At 35.0% G+C, this 23,615-nt stretch overlaps 2 protein-coding genes across 2 annotated transcripts in view; one reads left to right on the top strand and one right to left on the bottom strand.

The window, feature by feature from the left end:
• The window catches only part of LOC127847859 (uridylate-specific endoribonuclease D-like), a 3,991-nt gene extending 1,718 nt beyond the window's left edge, over positions 1-2,273 (top strand). The window contains exons 4-5 of the mRNA XM_052380064.1: positions 394-617; positions 1,178-2,273. Coding sequence (XP_052236024.1) covers positions 394-617; positions 1,178-1,405 — 452 coding nt within the window. The 3' untranslated portion in view covers positions 1,406-2,273. The remainder of the gene's footprint in view (positions 1-393; positions 618-1,177) is intronic.
• A 713-nt stretch (positions 2,274-2,986) lies between these two features.
• The window catches only part of LOC127847858 (armadillo repeat-containing protein 8-like), a 52,576-nt gene continuing 31,947 nt past the window's right edge, over positions 2,987-23,615 (bottom strand). The window contains exons 11-19 of the mRNA XM_052380063.1: positions 22,405-22,569; positions 21,613-21,699; positions 19,653-19,745; positions 15,200-15,349; positions 13,941-14,036; positions 12,990-13,085; positions 11,874-11,949; positions 9,547-9,640; positions 2,987-3,301 (exon numbers count right to left, since the gene is read on the bottom strand). Coding sequence (XP_052236023.1) covers positions 3,271-3,301; positions 9,547-9,640; positions 11,874-11,949; positions 12,990-13,085; positions 13,941-14,036; positions 15,200-15,349; positions 19,653-19,745; positions 21,613-21,699; positions 22,405-22,569 — 888 coding nt within the window. The 3' untranslated portion in view covers positions 2,987-3,270. The remainder of the gene's footprint in view (positions 3,302-9,546; positions 9,641-11,873; positions 11,950-12,989; positions 13,086-13,940; positions 14,037-15,199; positions 15,350-19,652; positions 19,746-21,612; positions 21,700-22,404; positions 22,570-23,615) is intronic.

The following is a 23,615-nucleotide window of genomic DNA, read 5'->3' as shown; positions in this document are numbered from 1 at the left end:
ATTTATATAATATGTGACGTAGTCTCAAACAGGCCTTTAAAGTAACATGAATACTGAAAATCAACGAATATTTCGTATAATATTTATAACCCATAATAATCAATGTTCCTTATAGCCATAGCCAAAATTTAATTGCTAGATGTGGTATGGTAGCATAGATTCAAAGAGATGCTCGTTTTTATTTTTTATGCGCCAATATATTCCATGTTAATTTCACACCACAACATTGCATTTACGAGCGGACGCGAGACTTGCTTCGTCGAGCGTCCAAAGAACGACGTATTAATGAGAACTGCGTCGGGTAAATGTCCAGATATCGAAGCCGGAAATTCATCTACGTCAAAGGTGTTGAAATTAGTTATGAGTAACACGTAAGAATGTGCTATTCTACAGGCTACGTAGGCGTGTCGTTGGCGGAGTTTGACACATTGTTACGTCAGATCTGGTTCGAGTTCTACCCCCGCCATGGACAGACGCGTGACAGTTGCGGGTTCGAACACGTGTTCGTGGGCGAAACAGACACTAGTGAAGTCATAGGCTTCCATAACTGGATTCAGTTTCATCTTCAAGAGCAGAAAGGAAATCTCGATTACAGGGGATATATCTTTTCCAAACAGGTATTTGTAAAAAAAAAGATCGTAAAAGTGTAACCAACAAGCTACAGTTGATTACTTACCATGATTAAACCTTTGTACGAGAAAATCATGATTCCCTGAAGACATATATTGCGACTGTGCATATATTAAACTTCAAAGAATTAAACCGTAATGTAACAGTGAAAACCTGGTTTCGATGCTAAGTCATTTTCCTTGTTGTGATTAATATTGTGAAACAATAAAACGAACAAAGCCGAATGATTAAAAGGAAACAATATAACGTATAATTTGTGCGTTAACAAGGTCATATATATACAGTATATATACTATTACAAAGAGAGAGACTACAGAGCTTGAAGCCTCCGCCTTGATTCCGCTGTCTAACGTACTACGTTGTTTCGCCAAAGACCTAAAGAATATTCTCTATGTCTTTGGTTTCGCTTAGTTGTATTGTGTATAAATGTTCTACGATATCTTTGTATGAAAGTTGGGCAATAGAAATATTTAAATTTAAAACACTTATATACAAGTTCTTTCCAAGTCATTAACCACTATTTGTGTTGTTGTTGTTGTATTTGCAGCCGAGAACTCTGGGTACTCAATTCACGTGGCTATCCAAGACAAAGTCTCTTGGCTCCTTCATGTACGGGACCAGCCCTGAGTTGGACATGGCCATGTTCACGGTGTGCTACCTGACACGGCGCAACCAGCTCTGCAGCTTCTCCGTGGACGGGCATCCCATACAGCTGAAAACCTTCGACATCACCAACGGTGGAGGCCATCACCTGGGCACCGCTTATGTTAATTAGTTCATTATAAACCGTGATACATTGAGCCCGGGGCCTAGATTCACCAACCCATTCTTAGACTTAAGAATAAAGAATATACTAGGAACCAAGAAAAATGCGTTCAGTGTTTGAATATATACATGCTACCACTGGTGATAATGTCATTCACAAAATGTTCTATAAGAATAACGATGTAGATAGAGGTGGTTAATACAACGTTTGACCAGGGATGTATAATATTATATATCCCTGGTTTGACTCAAAATTAAAGAAATTCTTGAATATTCTAATTTAAAGAATTTTCTTTATTCTTAGACTTAAGTCTAAGAATTGTTTGGTGAATACGGGCCCCAGTCTGGGAAATATGTGTTTATGTATGTGTGTGATGTGTCGTTATAGATAAGCTTGAGCGGACTTTTTGTTTATAGGAAGTGATTAACAACTGGGCATAATGCATGTGCGTAAAGTGACGTCCTGCACAGGCTATTCAGGGACGACACTTTCCGCCTTAACTTGATTTTCGGTAAGGAGGGACTTCCTTAAAACTAAAAATACCATAAAAGCGGAAAGTGTCGTCCCTGATTAGCCTGTGCAGACTGCACAGGGTAATCTCGGACGTCACTTTACGCACATGCATTATGCCCGGTTGTTTAGCATTTCCTATAAACAAAAAGTCCGCTCAAGCTTATCTATAACGACACATCACACACATACATAAACACATATATTGTACAGGCTCATCTTAGACGACACACTTTTTGCGCATGAATTAATACATTTTTTCCTCAATTTAACTAGAAAATTTAAGTTATGGAACTATAATAAGGTTTTTGTATTCTCTTCTCTTTTATCGCACTTAACTAAAATAAAAAAGTTTCAATGCTCCAAATTGAAATTATTGTCTTTATTCGTAGTGTTACTGTGACACGCTTATTTAAATAAAAAAAAATACAACACACAAAATTAAAATTATTGGTTTAATCCATTTTGTTACCAAACTAAATGTTAATGCATTTTTCGAACCAAAGACTATAAAACTTGCTTTCAAAATCTTCGTATGGGGAAGGAAAAAAGCATTTTGTGTTTTTACATGGGGCAATTGAGTGCTAAAAAAGCGTATAGAAACCCTTAAAGTTATTAAAAAGTTATTCCTTTTGTCACCATTGTATACCAAAAAGAATGTTGATATGTCCCCTATTTAGATGGGATCTAGATTTGCCATTGCCCGTCGTTCTCTCCCACGGTTTGTCTGTCACATGTTTATGACGCACGTTATTCAACATTATTTTTATAAGTACTGTGGATAGATGAGTTAAGCTTTATTATGTTAATTACATGTACGTATTTGACTGATCAGATTTTAACATAAGAAGTAAAGGAATAATATGAATAATCGATTTTGCCAATTGAATATATTTATGGTATCTCACAAATGGAAACTTGAAACGAGTGACATTATTTCGGATTTGTTATGTCAACTGAATACGAGTTATTGCGAATAGTTCACTGCAAAACCCCAACAGATGATCAGAGAATCCCTTAATTATGCATACATGTTGATCCCGATGAATAAATTACCGTACATATCACATGACAAACACGTTTTATTTAATTAGCACTTTAATGAACACAATATACCAGTGCGTACATAGCGACGTAAAATCAAAAAGGTTTATAATTCCATGCACTTTTTGTATACTCATCTTTATTAAATGGTAAGCATTCAGCCGAAACAATGCTATCACAAACACATTTCTAACAAAGAATTTAAAGTTAGTCCAGCATTAACGAGTCGTCCTCAGACATCGCTGTGTATCCTGCAGAATTTGGATGCTACCTCGTCCAGTTGCTTTTCTTTCCAATATTACGTTCCATAAGAAATGTTTTTATGAGAATTGCTGCACAGCCGTCCGAACCCTGGAGGGCAGAAGAAAACACGACATAAGAAACAAGAAGCCCGCTAATTAAGGGATATTAAAGGAGCCTTTTCACGTTTGGGTAAATTGACAAAATAAAAAAAAATGTTTCAGATTCGCAACTTTTCGTTGTAGTTATGATATCTACGAGGAAACAGTAAACATTTACCATGCCCTTAAATATTAATTATATGTACCTTTTGACGATGTAAAAACCAGAAAATTATAAAGCATTGCAACGCGACACGATTGAATAATCTGGAGAGTTCTGCTGTTGTCGTTATATCGTGTGATACTACGAAGATTGCTTATATAAAGTATAAAATACATCACTCATTGTATGAGCATGGATGGTCTAAGCGATAGACTTTTACTCCAGCGCTCCATGTGTCAGTGGTTCGATTATACATGTATAAAGTATAAAATACATCACTCATTGTATGAGCATGGGTGGTCTAAGCGATAGACTTTTACTCCAGGGCTCCATGTGTTGGTGGTTCGAGCCCAGGGGAGGGTTACATTTTCAATGTTATTCTTGTTTATTTTTACTGGAGCTTTTTAGATCCAATTTTACATTTATTAATATAAAGCATTTAATGACAAACTTCAATACATGCCAAAATCTGTGAAAAGGCCTCTTTAAATCGCACAAATGACTCCCAATGTTTTGATAACGGAAATAGTAGCAGCAAAAACAAAGTTGTTTCTTATACGTATAATGTAGCAGAACACACACAGTTTTTTTTTATGAATGCGTTAAATTTTGGCTTTCCTTTATTTGTAAACTAGTTCCTTAAGTCATCCAAATTCACACTTAAAATATGATAATTATAACACACAAAAATGCGCTGAAATAAATATAATGTAATTTGATTTATTTCAACGCGTTTTTTTAGTTATAATTATCATCTAAGAGTCTATGTAGCTTACATTAAGTGGCCATTAAACATGATATCATATATTAAGTTACTTTAATGTTTGCATTACACAGCATTTATTACAACGTTTGAGATATTGAGTTATACATGTCCGTCAGTCGGTTTGTTGACTTTTTTTTTTCCCGCAATATCAAGTAAAAGATCTGGCCCATCGTGCACATTGGAGTTTAGTTGTAACCTATTTATTTTAGCTTGAATGCATTAAAAGTACTACTACTTAATTGAAACGCTTTTGATTCCGTTTCCTGGAAATAGAACCAGTACTTGGTGTCTATGGTGAAGATCTTAAGAACAGTGAACGCTTTCACAGTGGGGATTGAACCGTGACCACCTGGTCGCTAGGCCAACACCGTATCCACTACACCACAGCAACTAAATGATTTTATTGGGATGAGAGGAAAATACCTAAGAATGTTGAGGTAATCATGTTAAATTTCAAGGTCACAGGGAATTAATAACAAAATGTTTACCATTTGATTTCAGCATGATATTTAGAGAATGCTTTGACCTGCCGTCTTGCAAATCTGTTACTTGGAAGGAAAGGAATACGCCTGTCAATTTTGAGGTCAACCGGTCAAATGTCAAGGTATCAAGGGCTTGTACCAAGAAATTCGTGTTTGCATGATATTTTAGAATGGTTTGACCTACCATCATGCAAATTTGTATGCTGGTTACTTGATATGAAAGAAGAGCACATACTGATTTTGAGGTAAGGTCAAACATTAAGGTCACTGGGACCCTTAAGAAACCCAAAGAAAGACCAATGATTTGAAGATCAAAAGATCAAAGTTCAGGTCACAGGGGCATGTTGAATTTAAATATCCCTTACCAATTGAACAGACTGACACTTTGCTGCATTAAGGGCTTGGATACAACTGTTTTAAAAACACATCTTGCTCTCAAAAGGGCATTTTCTATGGCTTGTGATTCACAATTTTAAAGTAATTCAAAAACTAGAGCTTTGTCAAAGACATGAAGAATACCCCCACATGCTGCATTGACACAGAATATTTTGCATGTTGTCATCACAAAAAATAGCAAACACCATGCTCAATGTTTATAACGCACTAAGTGATCCCGTGACCTGGTTTTTGACCCTGCATGGCCCATGTTCAAACATGATCTACACATCATCTAGATACAACTTCTGGCAAAGTTTGGTGAAGCTCTGATGAAAACTACTTGAATTAGAGAGCGGACAACATGCTGAATGTTTAAAACTCACTATGTGACCCTGTGACCTAGTTTTTGACCCATGTTCGAACTTGGCCTAGACATCATCTATATACAACTTATGACCAAGTTTGGTGAAGATCGGATGAAAACTACTTAAATTAGAGAGCGGACACGGACCGACCACCCGACAGACAAGCTCACTCCTATATACCTCGTTTAGTAGGGGTATTATAAAGCATATATAGCAACAGTCACCTGATTTCAGATATAAATATGTCAACAGTTATCTGGTATTATCTATGTCTGACCGTCTGATTTCTAGTTTGATTGTCATTCAATTCGTCCTTTGTGAAATACGCATTTCCCTAAAACATGTTGTAACTAATACTTCATAACTATACATTCAATGTCCATGCGTTGATCCACATGTTTGTTCCTTGTTTGAACTCTATGGAATGAATGACTTCAAGTCAGTTAATCTGTATATGAAACAAAATCAGACCTAAGCATATTTTCAGATTTTTCTGTATATATTACACATTATAATATAACATTACATATTGATATATAAATACCCTCTGACAAATAATTTTGTAAATGGAGGCATGTCTATGATTAGGTGAAAATAACTGTTTGTACCTAAATGTCCAATTAGCGTTTTTTTGGATTATCCTGAATTGAATGGAATTTTAAAGTTAAGGTAGCGCACCTCTAATGATTTCCCGCGATTTATTTTACGATCATTGCCAAACTTCAATGATCGCTTATTTCTGAGAGATGCATTTTATTTTTTTCAAACTTCGAATTTTGATATATGTTTAACTTATTCATTTTTAATACATTATTTTCACTATAAATATTGACTTTGATCCAATTATCATCTGAAAAATACGATTTCACGATTTCTTCAAAGATCGAGCGAGCCTTTTTATCTGTTTACTTATTGATATCTAATTTAAAGTTGCACTATTGTGAAGTTGTCGTGGCCGAGTGGTTAAGGCGATGGAACAGAAATCTTTTGGGATCTTCCCGCGCAGGTTCGATTCCTGCCGACATCGCATACTTTTTGCGACGCGTTTTATTTCTTTTCTAACGTAATTTGATTTAATATAGCACATAAGCTACGTTAATTGTTAAATATGTTGAAAATTGTATGCACATCCTTCAATTTTAAAATTAAAACAACGTTATGGCTAAATTGATTAATGTACTGCTGAAAATACGAATGATGCATGTTGCATTTTTATTTTTATTTAAAAAAGTAAACGGTAAATCTGTCTATTCTTTTGGTATTTTTGCTGTATATAGTGTTTCTATAAAAACTAAGTTTAAAATATAACTTAAATGATACTATTTTGAATTTTATGACACTTTGTTTTTAACCAACCCAATTTTTACGTGGCTGAAATCCCTTACATTTCATGGCGCTATTCCATAGATTAAAATTTGTAAAAAAAAAGTCTGTAAAATAATACTTATTTCATCTTGTTTAAACTTTAAACACCTTTACTGCATCTGTACACACACCAACTGCATGCCCATATTTGGAAATTTGAATGAATTATGGAACTTTTATATACCCCAGGGGTGAAAATAAACTGGACAAAAGCCGAGCATGAGGGTGGTTTTGAAACAAGAGGGCCATGATGGCCCTGAATCGCTCACCTGACTCATTAAGATCAGATGAAAACTATGACCTCTATTGTCTACACAATGTTTTTCTATGATTTGACCTAGTGACCTAGTTCCTGACTCTAGATGACCCAAATACAATCCCAATCCAGATTTCATCAAGATAAACATTCTGACCACAGTTCATAAATATTGGATGAAAACTGTGACCTCTATTGTCAACACAAGGTTTTTCTATTTATTTGACCTAGATTTTTACCCCAGATGACCCAAATACAATCCCACCCAGATTTCATCAAGAATTCTGACCAAATTTCATAAAGGTTGGATGAAAACTGTGATCTCTAATGTCTACACAAGGTTTTTCTATTATTTGACCTAGTGACCTAGTTTTTGACCCCAGATGACCCAAATAAAATCCCAACCCAGATTTCATCAAGATAAACATTCTGACCAAATTTCATAAAGATTGGATGAAAACTGTGACCTCTATTGTCTACAGAAGGCTGTTCTATTATTTGACCTAGTGACCTTGTTTTTGACCCCAGATGACCCAAATACAATCCCAAACCGGATTTCATCAAGATAAACATTTTGACCAAATTTCATCAAGATTGGATGCAAACTGTGACCTCTACTGTCTACACAAACAAATTGTTGACGGACGGACGCACGGACACACGCAGGCACGCACAACGGACGCCGGACATCACACGATCACATAAGCTCACCGTGTCACTTCATGACAGGTGACCTAAAAATATGTGTCGGAGAAAAACATGAACAGTTGTGGTTAAAATCCCATAGAAACAAGGGCTGTTTGTAAAACATGCATGCCCCCCTATATGGGCTATAAGTTGTAGTAGCAGCCATTGTGTGAATACGTTTTTTGTCACTGTGAATGGTGGTGGTGGTGGTGGTGGTGGTGGTGGTGGTGTAGTAGTAGTAGTAGTAGTAGTAGTAGTAGTAGTAGTAGTAGTAGTAGTAATAGTAGTAGTAGTAGTAGTAGTAGTAGTAGTAGTAGTAGTAGTAGTAGTAGTAGTAGTAGTAGTAGTGGTAGTAGTAGTAGTAGTAGTAGTAGTAGTAGTAGTAGTAGTAGTAGTAGTAGTAGTAGTAGTAGTAGCAGTAGCAGTAGCAGAAGCAGTAGCAGCATTACAAGACCAATACTTAAGAATGATCAAATGGGAAAAGGAAACCTAGCACTGGCAGTAAATATGGGGCTCATTTACAGGTCAGATTTGGAATCTCTGCTGTAAAATGAGATTTTGAATGAATTAAAGGGAGGCAAATCTGTAATAAAAAGAACATGCATAAACCGTAGTTGTTTCCCTTGTTTGAACCATGCTAAATCCATACAAGTTTGGAAAGAATTGGATGAAAAATTTGGACTTTATTGCATAAACACCATTTTCTCAATTCAAGGGGAGGTAATTCTGTACTTCATGGACCAATAATGCTCATTTTTTTAGGGTTCGTGTCCTCATTGATATAAAGACACTGTGCAAATTTGGAAAGGATCGGACAAAAAATGTGGAAGATTTTTGAAAGTTTTCACAAAGTAGGCAAAAACGAATAAACATGCAAAGTTCAACGAGCTCCTGCGGCCATGTTTTTTGACGAATCAAATTTCTTTGAACAACTTTTTCAGGGGAGCCTTCAAAGATCATCCCTGTTAAATTTTTTGAAAATCTGATGAGCGGTTTCTGACAAGAAGATTTTTTAAGGTTTTTACCATATATGGTCATGGCGGCCATCTTGGTTATGTGATCAATTTTTTTTTAACAATTCTTTTGTCCCATGACCGAGGGATGCCTTACATGAAATTTAGTTGAAATTGGCTCAATGGTTTAGTAGAAGAAGATGTTTACAAATTGTTTACAGACAGACAGACGGACGGACGGACAGACCCCGGACGGTGAGTGATCACAATAGCTCACCCCGAGCTATCGCTCAGGTGAGCTAAAAATCGGTATATTTTTTTAAAAAGCATGGAAAGCCTACCTAAAAATTTGCATGTAGTTCAGTGAAATGATGCTGATTAGGAAAATAATTAATTAAATTATATTTGGATTTGTGCCCATTAGAGGTGCGCTACCTTAAAAGAGCACCAGGATGCAAGACTACCAGTACATAATTTTAATCTCCAAGTGTCATCTTTTATGAGATTATTTATGACGTATCATTTTAACAGAAGTAGTGGTAAATAAAGTTCTGGATGCCAATACCATGTATTGAAATTGAAAAGAAATAGATCGCATTTAAAGGAATTGTGTTCATATTACTGGCAATTAATTAATACAATTCAGAGGCGGCTCAAACTTTGCCAATTGTTATTATATTATCTTTACATACATAAAGAAGTTTTTTTGTTTTTTTTTAAAACCCAGAAACTCTCAAATTAATATGCAAGACAGCCAGTCTTTATCAAGTATACACTGCCCCCAACCCACCTTCCATAACAACTTTGTTGTGGTGGGGATATAATAAAAAAACTACAAACTTTTCAAAGAGAACCGTGTCTGTGGTACTGAGTAACTTCTGCAGCAGAGTTTGTACACCCATCTCACTTAGTTTAGCCTGTCTTGCACAGGCACCTGAAATATATTTTTTAGATTATACACAGCGTAATGTCTATGTGCACTTAATGCATTTTGATATCTGCATCATATACCTTTAAACAAATTACTAGGCCATCCTCAAACACATATTTGTTTGTGAGCACGCAATTCCCAGCAGGACATGTAAGTAAGTAGGTAATGGTAGGCAAGTATACATATTTTATTGATTTGTTTTACAAGTAGATCTATTGTTTGATGAATGCAGTAAAAGACTGTTTTCAATCGAACCCATTCATATACTTTATAATTAACTTTTAGAATTTTAAAAGCAATTACAAGAGGGAAGAGCTGTCCTTGATAGCTGTTTGAAGAGAAGCTATGAGTGAAATAGAAGAATTGTCCTTCATAGCTGGTTGAAGAGAAACTATGTATGAAATAGTGAGCTGTCCTTCATAGCTGGTTGAAGAGAAGCTATGAATGAAATAGAAGAATTGTCCTTCATAGCTGGTTGAAGAGAAACTATGTATGAATTAGTGAGCTGTCCTTCATAGCTGGTTGAAGAGAAGCTATGAATGAAATAGAAGAATTGTCCTTCATAGCTGGTTGAAGAGAAGCTATGAATGAAATAGAAGAATTGTCCTTCATAGCTGGTTGAAGAGAAACTATGTATGAAATAGTGAGCTGTCCTTCATAGCTGGTTGAAGAGAAGCTATTAATGAAATAGAAGAATTGTCCTTCATAGCTGGTTGAAGAGAAACTATGTATGAAATAGTGAGCTGTCCTTCATAGCTGGTTGAAGAGAAGCTATGTATGAAATAGAAGAATTGTCCTTCATAGCTGGTTGAAGAGAAACCATGTATGAAATAGTGAGTTGTCCTTGATAGCTGGTTGAAGAGAAACTATATGAAATAGTGAGTTGTCCTTCATAGCTGGTTGAAGAGAAGCTATGTATGCAATAGAAGAATTGTCCTTCATAGCTGGTTGAAGAGAAACTATGTATGAAATAGCAGAATTGTCCTTCATAGCTGGTTGAAGAGAAACTATGTATGAAATAGTGAGTTGTCCTTGATAGCTGGTTGAAGAGAAACGATGTATGAAATAGAAGAATTGTCCTTCATAGCTGGTTGAAGAGAAACTATGTATGAAATAGTGAGTTGTCCTTCATAGCTGGTTGAAGAGAAACTATTTATGAAATAGTGAGTTGTCCTTCATAGCTGGTTGAAGAGAAGCTATGTATGAAATAGAAGAATTGTCCTTCATAGCTGGTTGAAGAGAAACTATGTATTAAATAGTGAGTTGCCCTTGGTAGCTGGTTGAAGAGAAACTATGTATGAAATAGTGAGTTGTCCTTCATAGCTGGTTGAAGAGAAACTATGTATGAAATAGTGAGTTGTCCTTCATAACTGGTTGAAGAGAAACTATGTATGAAATAGTGAGTTGTCATTGGTAGCTGGTTGAAGAGAAACTATTTATGAAATAGTGAGCTGTCCTTCTAGCTGGTTGAAGAGAAACTATGTATGAAATAGCAGAATTGTCCTTCATAGCTGGTTGAAGAGAAACTATGTATGAAATAGCAGAATTGTCCTTCATAGCTGGTTGAAGAGAAACTATGTATTAAATGGTGTGTTGCCAAAATGCAAATCATGAGTGTTCACACAAGACTGTCTTTTTTGTGAACTAAGCACAAAAAAATTCTATTCAATAGCAAAAACAAATGTGGTAGAGGCAATTTTATTCGGCCAGCCAGTCAAGTTATCCCAAAACAAAAGGTTTGACTGTCCAAAATACGAGATCCCTCGTAAATACTGTATTAAGATATCGTATGTTTTTTATATATAACAGCCATAAACAAAATGCAAACAGTTCAAAATAATATAAATATAATTTTTATACAAACCTTATTAAAATGTTTGCCATAATTGTAACCATTATGACAAACATCTAAACAACTTGACAAGATTTTTTCTGCAGCCATGTTAACAAAACTTTTCATTGAGATTAAAAATCTATTTTACTTGACAATGAAAAATTGATTTTTAGTGATATCAATGTCTCTTTTGGTTGAACTAAAAGATTATCTGAATGATGATGATTCAATATGGTAAAAAATTGTTGTCTTTTTTTTACATTGACTTTCATATCTGTCATTGATTTTGTTTGTGAAAATCAATGTTAAAAAAAAAGAAAAACAGTGTGAAGTGCAATTGAATTTAAATCTCTGTTTTTGTTGTGGCCATATAAATGAATGATAATTGGAATGAAACATCACCATCTTCGCCACTCCAGATCAGGTTTGATATGCATGCAACAGCTGCTATCTGTAGACTCACGTCCGGCTGATATTGCTGTAGAGAAAAAGGACAACTGACACATAAATAATTTTCATATTTAAAATGTCATTTTACATCATAGTTAAATGATCTGTTTAAACATAAACATCAACAAGCTATCAAACATCAGTTTACAAAGCAAAGACCATCAAATAAAATTACTCCTGGGAAAAAATCAAATCCGTTTACGCCGAAGAGAAAATAAAGTAAGTATACACAAAAAGGTCATTATGTCAGTTTAAACAGCAAAGACCATCAAATCAATTTACGCACTTAAGATCATAATGTCCATTTCAACAGCAGACATCATCAATTCACTGAACACAGCAAAGAAAATCAAAACACTTTACACTGACAAGACCATCAAATCAGTTTAGAGAGCAAAAACCATCAATTACACAGAAATGTCCATCAAATTAGTTTAACGGATATAAATTTATCAAATCATTTTAAAACTCGGCTGAGAGCATTGTATTAATCAATTAACCCTTTGAACGCTGGAACCGGATTTTGAAGGCCTTTGCAAACAGTTTGGATCCAGATGAGACGCCACAGAACGTGGCGTCTCATCAGGATCCAAACTGTTTGCTATTCTGATAGTATTCTTTGAAAAAAAAAAAGAAAATGCTAATTTTAGAAATTCAGCAGACGACATTTTAGCAGATGATAAATTTCCCAGCATGCAAAGGGTTAACACAGAAGAGCCATATCTTATCATCTTATGACTATCAAAACATGATTTAACTTATGTTAAGGGTTTTTAATGCATGTGGGTAAAGTGTTGTCCCAGATTAGCCTGTGCAATCCACACAGGCTAATCATGAATGAAACTTTCCGCATTAACTTGATATTCATCAAGAAGAGTCTTCCATGGAAATTCCATAAAATGAAAGCAAAGCTGAAAGTGTCGATCCATGATAAGCCTGTGCAGACTGCACAGGCTAATCTGGGACTACACTTTTTGCACATGTATTTAACCCCCATTTCGCAGAGCAAGACCCACATAAAACAATTACAAATCTCATAATCACTGTATTACTGTAGCAGGTACCTACCATATAGTTCATGAGCTTCTTTAGCATGTCTTCATTCCCCATGATCAGATCTTTAGCTTTGTCACCGTCCGCAACATTTGCCAGTATGCACAGTGTCTACAAAACAACAAACCATGTCATGTATTGTAAACTGGCCATACATTTATACGAAATGAAAGATTGTGCAGGCATAATATTCAATTTCACATTTGCCATGTAATTTTTTTTTATCTTCAAACTTTTTATAAATGCGTTAATCTATTACAAAAATGCAAATGCTTTTGTCTGTAATAACCATTTGTTGTCGTGTATCTATATGTATTAACTTCTTGAATACAGTGCAGTCCAGTATCCACCTATGTGTAATGCTCAGGATGGTTTCTTATGACACATGTCAGGTACTCCCATTACAAGACTGATAAGTTTTATTTATCTAACTCCCTCTCACCTGTTTCTTAACCTGTATAGGATCCACTACCTATTCATTCACCTGTATTGGATCCAATCACCTGTATTGGATCCACTCACCTGTTCCTTCACCTGTATTGGATCCAATCACCTGTTTTTGATCTACACACCTGTCCCTTATCTTGTATTGGATCCTATCACCTGTTCCTTCACCTGTATTGACACTCATCTGTTCCTTCACCTGTCTTGGATCCACTCACCTGTAATGGACCCACTCCTTCACCTGTATTGGACATTTCACCTGTTTCTGCACCTGTATTGGATCAACTCGCCTGTTCTTTCACCTGTATTGAATCCACTCACCTGTATTTGATCCACACACAAGTTCACTAACTTGTATTAGATCAACTCACCTGTTCCTTCGTCTATATTGGATCCACTCACCTGTTCCTTCACCTGTATTTGATCCACTCACCTGTTCCTTCACATGTATTGGTACTCACCTGTTCCTTCACATGCATTGGATCTACTCACCTGTTCCTTCACCTGTACTGGATTACTCACCTGTTCCTTCACCTGTATCGGATGCTCTCCCTCCAGAATGAACACAACTGCCTGCATGATCTGGTTACCATACATTCCCATTATATGGTCAATATGCTGAAAATGAAAACTAAATCTTTTGAACTGTGTTTGTACTAAATTTAGAGATAAAACATTCAGATATCAGACATTTTTGTTTGTTTAGTTATGTTTTTCAGAGTTTTCAAGAGCATTTTAGTCATTGCAGTTTACCAGCTCACACTTTTCTGGTTTACCTGTTTACCACTGCTAAGTGCTCATACTTAAGTCAGTAACCGACAACTGCTCCTCTTGAATCAGATGTTAGGGGCAAATAGCCCTAAAATGGATTTCATGAGCATTCACAACACAAGTTATGTGGCCAGGGATATGTCATGAAACCCTAGAAGCTTGTAACCGATATTCATTGCTTATTAATACACCTATGAAGATAGGTCTCGTAAAAAGTCTAAATATTTGACAAGTTTTTATGATATAAGATTGCACAATAGACCAAGCGTCTTTGTGACACGGATTCTTTCAAGGTCACATAAAATCCTGAAGAGTTGTTCTGATTAATATCCAGGTGGCAGTGTTGTAGTGAATATGGTGTCAGGAGGTCACGATTTTGATCCCTATTGTGGGAGCGTTCTTTAGATCTCCCTCAAAGACACCAAGTACTGGTTCTAGGCCCAGGAAACGAGAGCGTTTTGAATAGGAAGTAAGTTCTTTAAATGCAATATAGCTAAAATATAAAAGTTTAAACTTAACTAAATAACCTAATAAAAGTAAAATCTCATAAAAAGAAGGTTGTAATGGGGCCTCTAGAGCATTAACCATCTAAATGTTGAAGACGCACGCCACAGGACACCCTATGCCGCCCAAAGGGAGATCACCTTTTGATGAGTAAACAAGAGATGTGTTTGTCAGAAACACAATGCCCCCTATTGCGCCGCTTTGAAATAAAAGTTCAATATATAATTTGGCAGGTTTAGAAATTATCTCCCTTTTAAAGCTTATTACTTCCCTTGGATTGTATTTTTTGACTTTTGACCTTGAAGGATGACCTTGACCTTTCACAACTCAAAATGTGCAGCTTCATGAGATACACATGCATGCCAAATATCAAGTTGCTAATATTGCAAATGTTAAGGTCCATGTTAAATTTTTCGGACGGACGCACAGACTGACAGACGGACTGACGGACAGGTCAACTGCTATATGCCACCCTACCGGGGGCATTAAAAGTCTTAACAATTTACCAATTTGTTTGACAGAAGATTGCGCAATAGACCAAGCGTCTTCATGACAATGTTAGCATCAGGGTCGGATAACAGTCTGAAGAGGCGTTCTGTACCAATGGATTCCACCACTTTTGTTTTCACCTTCTGTTCAACTTGAAAGGTCAGATTCTGAAAGCAGTTGGTAAATATAAATATGCATGAATGGTTTACATATCTTTTTGTGACACAGTTTTTTTAAAACCAAGTTGCCATGGCTGTAATTCAAAATAATGTTAAGTTTCATTGAGTATAAAAACAGACTTGTTTTATTTTTATATACATGTCCAACACAACAATGGGAATGCCCTTCTTTAAAATAACAACCTTACTTACCCTGTTCATATCACTGTACTTACCCTGTTCCAGGCTGTCAAGTGACCTTTTTTCAAAAAGTAGGAAAAAAATAGGAACTACTTTTGCAAGAAAAGTAGGAAAAAAGTAGGAAAAAGTAGGAACTTTTCCCTCAAAAGTAGGAATACATAATACTTATTTTTTAGACACAGGTCCAGGAAACATAGCTTGAAACAGAGCAGGAGTGCCATCACATGTTCTGTATGGATACCCACTTGAAGCTACCTTAAGGGCCCAGAAGATTTCAGCCTTTTGTACCTGTTCCTTGTGTGATGGATGTACTTGCATACAGATAGATTTATCCCCACAACCCTGAGAGCTGCTTGGCTTTTGGGCATTTCCAAACAAAAGCTTTTGTGAATTATCATGCATGTATTTCATGTTTTCCTTGTGTTTTTATCCATCTGCATGACTTATAAGTTGATTAGCACCAGAATTACTACAAGATGGACTTCATTCAGACAGTACAATATCTTGCAAACTCATTGCCGGTATCTCTCTTGCACCATGATCCCAGTGTTTTTCCACTGTTGTCCAACTTCTCCATCCATGAAGGGTTAAACTTTGTTTTCCCACTAGGAATTTTAGCACTTATAGTGTATCTATGATAATTAAGTTTCAAGCAAAGCTACCCTGATAAAGAAGTATACATGTAATTAGATGCTGTTCATTTTGGTGTATCATCATATAAGTGGTTAGAGGTCTTCTGTGTATGATATAAAAATGGTAATATATTGTGCATGTTATATCCTTAAGCAGAAGACCAAATTTATTTAGTGATACACCAACTTGTTGTTCAAGATTAATACTAGTATATAAAGCAGTGTAAATGCTCTGCTACAGCTACATTGTGAAACCTTTAAATTGACAATAGGGTGCAGTTATAATGACTTAAGTTACATTCAAAATGACTGGTCATTGCAGAGCAGATTATGCAACTGGAGATAGGACCTTATCACCTGACATCTTTTATGACAGCATTGATTGGGCAATGAAACAGTTGCACTACATTGTTTATTCCAGTTTCAAATAATGGCTTTTACATTATTGATGACTTTGCGGGATTGTAATTATGCCGTTTAATAATTTTAATACTTCGCTTTAACACCTTGAAGTTACCTCACTAGCTATGGCATCATTAGACAAGAATTGTGTTTGTCCGAAACACAATGCCCACTATTGCGCAGCTTGGAAATAAAATTTCAATATATCATTTGGCAGGTTTAGAAATTATCTCCCTTTTAAAGCTTATTACTTCCCTTGGATTGTATTTTTTAACTTTTGACCTTGAAGGATGACCTTCACCTTTCACCACTCAAAATGTGCAGCTTCATGAGATACACATGCATGCCAAATATCAAGCTGCCATCTTCAATATTTCAAAAGTTATGGCCCATATTAAAGTTTTCGGACGGACACACACACACAGACAGACAGACAAACGGACTGACAGTACAACTGCAATATGCCACCCTACCGGGAGCATAAAAATGTATCAGGGCATTTAGGCTCTGTGCATTTATCTTTAATTACTAAACATGATGTACCTATGATATCAATAGAACATCATATCCGTTGTAATGTAATACAGAATTTATTACATTATATTTGTAAATGATGAAAACTCGGCAAAGCATCAGTTTTATCTTTTTTCCAATAACTTGTGTAATAAATTCCATATTACATAACCACTCATACAATACATGTATCTCTATATCTCTACATTCCAAACAGCAATATCATGTAAACATGCATAAGGTTTGGTCAAATTGTTGTCAATGGAAACAAAATAAAACTGGAATAAACAATGGGTTCCCTCAACTCTTGCATCACTGGGAACTGTGTAAGGTAGTGAAGTCTGCAGTGTACAAATGCTAAGGAAGTAAACAAGGCACTATTGTTACTTCAAAAAAAAACTTTTTTTTAATAATTTAACAATAATTTTAAAAGTTACATAAGAAATAAATATTTATGCTCCTGAAGAGGTGCTAGCAGACAGTCAGCATGGGTTGTCAGGTCTCATCTAGATGAATGCACATTAACAGGGATACAGTCATGCCATAGATTCATTCATCCTGCAAGTTTACTAAATAAACTTAAAAAAAAAAAATCTCCATTGAAAATGAAAAAGTAGGAATAGTAGGAAGATTTGGTAAAAAAATAGGAAAAAGTAGGATCCTTATGAAAAAGTAGGAAATAGTAGGAAAAAGTAGGAAAAAGTATGACCGCTTGACAGCCTGTGTTCATATCACTGCACAGTTATTTTGACATCAGGGAATGTGAAGACTTCATTATGATACAAATATGTAATAAACGAGTTATTATATAGACTTGATCCTGCCTCTACATAAATATAAGTTCACACCTATTTATTTTATCTCAACTTCATCAAAAGCTTTGGGCATATAGTTTGTTTCCTGGAAATAACCAGTACCTGGCATCTTTTAGAAAATCCATATTAATGACATTACTATTACCTTAATAGATAAAGGGATGAGTACATATATAACTGTGGAAAACAACAAACACGTTTAACAAATTAATCCAAACAATTAATGAAACTAATCATTTTTAGGCTTGACCATCTAGCAAAACACACAATGACTATTAACATTTTAAAACTCAATTGTAGTGTTTATGTTCAACATTAAATCATTTAGACTCAGTGCTCATATCTCATTCTGACACATATTCCCTAAGGTTAGTATTGTGCTAATTGCAACAAGGATTTTAAATGTTTACAAGTTGATATAATTATCTTCATTTAAATTGGGGGTTTCATAGTCAAGACATGCAATTTTCCATTTGGAAACGCCCAAAGATATCACAATTTCGCAATTTTATCATCAACCCATCAAACTTACAATAAATCCCAACAAACTTACCATCAATCCCATCAAATGTACCATCAATTACATCAAACTTACCATCAATCCCATCAAAATACCATCAAAACTATCAAACTCACCATCAATCCTATCAAACTCACCATCAATTCTATCAAACTCACCATCAATTCCATTAGACTTACCATCAATCCCATCAAACTTACTATATATCCCATCAAACTTACAATCAATCCCATCAAAATTTCCATCAATCTTCAGACCCATTAAACCTACAACCAATCCCATCAAACTTACCATCAAACCAACCATCAATCCCATCAAACCTACCATTAATCCCATCAAACAAACCTTCACTCTCATTACACTTACCATCAATATCCAGATGACATTACCAGCAATCACATTAATCAAATCAAACTTACCATCAATTCCCAGATGCTGTAACCATCAATCTCATAAAACTTAAACTTACCAGAAACTAATCATTTCTAGGCTTGACCATCTAGCAAAACACACAATGACTATTAACATTTTGAAACTCAATTGTAGTGTTTATGTTCAACATTAAATCATTTAGACTCAGTGCTCATATCTCATTCTGACACATATTCCCTAAGGTTAGTATTGTGCTAATTGCAACAAGGATTTTAAATGTTTACAAGTTGATATAATTATCTTCATTTAAATTGGGGGTTTCATAGTCAAGACATGCAATTTTCCATTTGGAAACGCCCAAAGATATCACATTTACGCAATTTTATCATCAACCCATCAAACTTACAATAAATCCCAACAAACTTACCATCAATCCCATCAAATGTACCATCAATTACATCAAACTTACCATCAATCCCATCAAAATACCATCAAAACTATCAAACTCACCATCAATCCTATCAAACTCACCATCAATTCTATCAAACTCACCATCAATTCCATACGACTTACCATCAATCCCATCAAACTTACTATATATCCCATCAAACTTACAATCAATCCCATCAAAATTTCCATCAATCTTCAGACCCATTAAACCTACAACCAATCCCATCAAACTTACCATCAAACCAACCATCAATCCCATCAAACCTACCATTAATCCCATCAAACCTACCTTCACTCTCATTACACTTACCATCAATATCCAGATGGCATTACCAGCAATCCCATTAATCAAATCAAACTTACCATCAATTCCCAGATGCTGTAACCATCAATCTCATTAAACTTACCATTAATCCCCAGATGCCATTAAGCCTAAGATTGGGTTCAGGTCGTGCTGCCAAGTTTACCAGGACAGAAATAGCTCCACAGTCCAAAATGCACTGTAAACATAGAAACCAGAGGATACATGGGAAAGCACCATTTACAAAATCTGAAGAAGCGTCATACCTTTTTCAGATTCAAACATGAAAAAAACAAACAAGATTGCCAACTAGTCACAAAATATGCCTGTTTAAAGGTCTGGATTTTATAGATCTACTTTGATGATTAAATAATAAATATTTAATATATATTTATATAATAAATAATACAATTAAATGAATAAAACTATTTGAGTAAGAGAGCTGGCAATTGAATTTAGCAAATTTCAGATTTATCAAGATTTTAAGCCCATAAACAGTTTGACCAAGTGTGATGATGATGAAAAATAGCTGAGCTAAAGGGCAAACAAGTTCAATTTGAAGGGCAATTATTCAAAAGTGTATTGTGCAATCTAGCTGTTTATTATACTTTGCCGAGATTATATGCCCATAAAAATCGTCAACAAGTTTCATGACGCAAAGATTTAAACTTTTTTAGTCAGAGAGAAGACAAGGTTATTCAAGGGCCATAATTCAGTAGTTCTTCAAGCCATGATGCTTGTTATTGAACTTGCTTGATGTATCGTGCCCACAAACAATATCACTAAGTTCCTTGATGATCGGATTAAAACTGTTGTTGTTTGGGCGACGTTTGCCTTGGGCATTCTTGTTATACAACCTGTTTTGTTTTTATACAAATGATTGTATACAAAGTTTTTAATAGAGATATAGGTAATCACATAAGAAGAATGACTGAATTATATAAGTAAACAGTCACTCATTTTGCGTGCATAAAAAGGGAACAACTGCAATTACAAATCATTTTTGTCCATAATGGCACTCATCGTTGATCTTAAAAATGGTAAAAAAAACTTGTGCATTACTGAACTTTGCATTAAAGTTAAATATTCGTCCACAATTTACTGCAAAAAATTGTCGATCTAGAAAATCTGTTTTAATAAATTTTATTGCTTTGATATAAACAAATATAGCTTTGAATAAGAGAGTATGGTGCAAAGTTTTCCTTGTATGGCAAAATCATCAATATACAAAACAAAACAGAAATTGAAAGAAAAATATTATAAAAAGAAAATGCACAGGAATGGAATTGTCGCGTCAAATGATATTAAAAAACCTACATATTAATAATTTGATCAAATGAAAGTGAATAGTAGATTATCATTAAAATATAGAGGATATTAGTTGGATTCGGTGGATTATCGATTTTAATACACGAATGATCATAGAAAATATATTTTTTCTATGATCACGAGTGAATTAAAATCGATAATCCACCGAATCAAACAAAGTTTCTTTTTATTTTATGCCTTTTTTCACAGTTTATATACATTGTTAAAGAGTTTACTAAAGAATTTCGCTGGGATAATGACGTCATTTCGTCAAAAAATGACGTCATTTCACAGTAAACAGTGAAAATTATTGATAATTTTCACTGATAATTTTCACTGTTTGAAACAGTGAAATTATCAGTTTTAATTCACTGATATTTCTCTATAAACCACCGGAAAGCATAAAATAAATACTAGTTATCACTAAGCAGAATTTCAATGCAAACATGGAATCCAATGCTTAAGACAAATGATGACTTTAATGCTAATGTTAAGATATCAAATGAGAAGTTCATTGAATATAACAAACTCTGCAAGAACATGAAAAACTGTACCAAGAACCACATCTTGCAAAAATGGGTCTTACACCCGGGGCGGGCAGTGTATCTCCAAACCAGCCTGCGCATAAGTGCAGTCTGGTCGGAGGTACCCTGTCTGCAACAAAGTCCCTCAGGGTCTCTAAGTCTCATTAACAGACAGAGTAGAAATGCTAGCCACATAGGGCACAAATCGCATTTTTGTATGACCCAGCTACCCACCTCTTTGCTGGGGGAGAACTCCAGAAGCAAGTTACATAGGGTGGAAGATGCAACCGGAAGCAATTCTTCAGGACCCTCTTGGATTATCTGAAATTTGCAATAAAAGTCATCTCAAGACTGGAATTAATAAGGGCAAAATTCACTGCCAGATAGGGCACTTTTTATTTTCATGGGATTTTATTAATTAATTTATAGGTGGATAAAAAGTAAAGCCGTGTATGAGAAATGCTGTCTTACTTATATTTTAAGGTAGGTATTTTCTTGTATCAGCGTTAGAAAAAGATAAAATATCTCTAAGAAATTTATTGAAAAAGTTACATCCTCATGTCTGCAGATTTGGATACTAACAATAAGAAGGAGAAATAGAGAATAATAGGTAAAGGCTCGTGCTTTTTGTTTTCTATTACTCGCATGATAAACCTGATCTATAATCAACACGAATCTATTATTCTATTTATCCCACTTTTTATTTTGTAAACCTTTTTATTTAAAAAAAATTAGTTTGACTGGATAATTTTGCTGGATTTTATGACATCATTTCGTCGAAATATTGACGTCATTGCCTGCCATTGATTATAGATGATATTTAATCAATGGGGCTTTAATCAACAGAATTCGCTGTAAAAGTGGGATAAATGAATAATCAGTTTCAATTTATTGTCCGTAATAGTTATTTAGAATGCTCAGACGAACCAAATATGCTACGTTGTTAGTCCAAACAAGTGCAGAAAATCACAAAAAAACATTTTTATCACGAAAGTGTATCCTTTTGAATTGCAAACATTTCCTCACCTTCATCAGTGGTTTCCAGACGCCATGGTCCTGTATTGTGGTACGCAGCAACTGAACAGAGCGGGACAGACTGTGCAGGCAGCGAATGGCAGCAGCAGCCACCTTCATGTTGCCACTGTTTAACCCCACCACCACATACTCCATTAGATGCTCTGTCTCTATCACCTGTGGAAATCAAAATAGCATCCCATGTGTGAGCAACTATAGCATCCCATGTGTGAACAACTATAGCATTACATGCATTAATACCAATCATCTAATGTGAACATAACGATTAATATAAATAAATAATATCAATATCACCTGTCTTAAAACAACTAGCATCTCATGTGTAAATACCAATAGCATCTCACGAGTGAATACCAATAGCATATCATGTGTACATATTGCAATCCACATGTAAATACCAATAGTATTTCATGTGAAAATGCTTATATCATCAAAAGTTTGAATACCAGTAGCATCCAATATGTAAATACCAGTAGCATCCTTTTTGTAAATATCAATAGAATCACATGTGTAAAATACCAATACTATATTATGTGTAAATACTAATGACATCAACTGTGTAAATGCCAATAGCATCAAATGTGTAAATAGCTATAGGATGACATATATAAACACCAAAATAAACTCTTGTGTTAACACCAATAGCATTATGTATGTAAACACCAATAGCATCATGTATGTGAACACCAATAGCATTACCAGTACATGTGTTTACACAAATAGCATCTCATGTGTAAACACCAATAGCATCCCATGTGTAAACACCAATAGCCTCATATGTGTAAACACCAATAGCATCACATATGTAAACACCAATAGCATCTCATGTGTAGATAAAAAAATATATAAATAAATACCAATTGCACCAACTGTCTTAACACCAATAGCATCTCATGTGTAAACACCAATAGCATTCCATGTGTAAATACCAATAGCATTCCATGTGTAAACACCAATAGCATTCCATGTGTTAACACCAATAGCATCTCATGTGTAAACACCATTGGCATTCCATGTGTAAACACCAATAGCATTCCATGTGTAAACACCAATAGCATCTCATGTGTAAACACCAATAGCATCCCATGTGTTTACACAAACAGCATTCCATGTGTAAACACCAATAGCATCCCGTGTGTTTACACCAATAGCCTCATACGTGTAAACATCAATAGCATCCCATGTGTAAACACCAATAGCAG

Source organism: Dreissena polymorpha, chromosome 10, assembly GCF_020536995.1.
Source record: "Dreissena polymorpha isolate Duluth1 chromosome 10, UMN_Dpol_1.0, whole genome shotgun sequence".
Taxonomy (NCBI): Eukaryota; Metazoa; Mollusca; class Bivalvia; order Myida; family Dreissenidae; genus Dreissena; species Dreissena polymorpha.
This window is presented reverse-complemented; position numbering and strand designations above follow the sequence as displayed.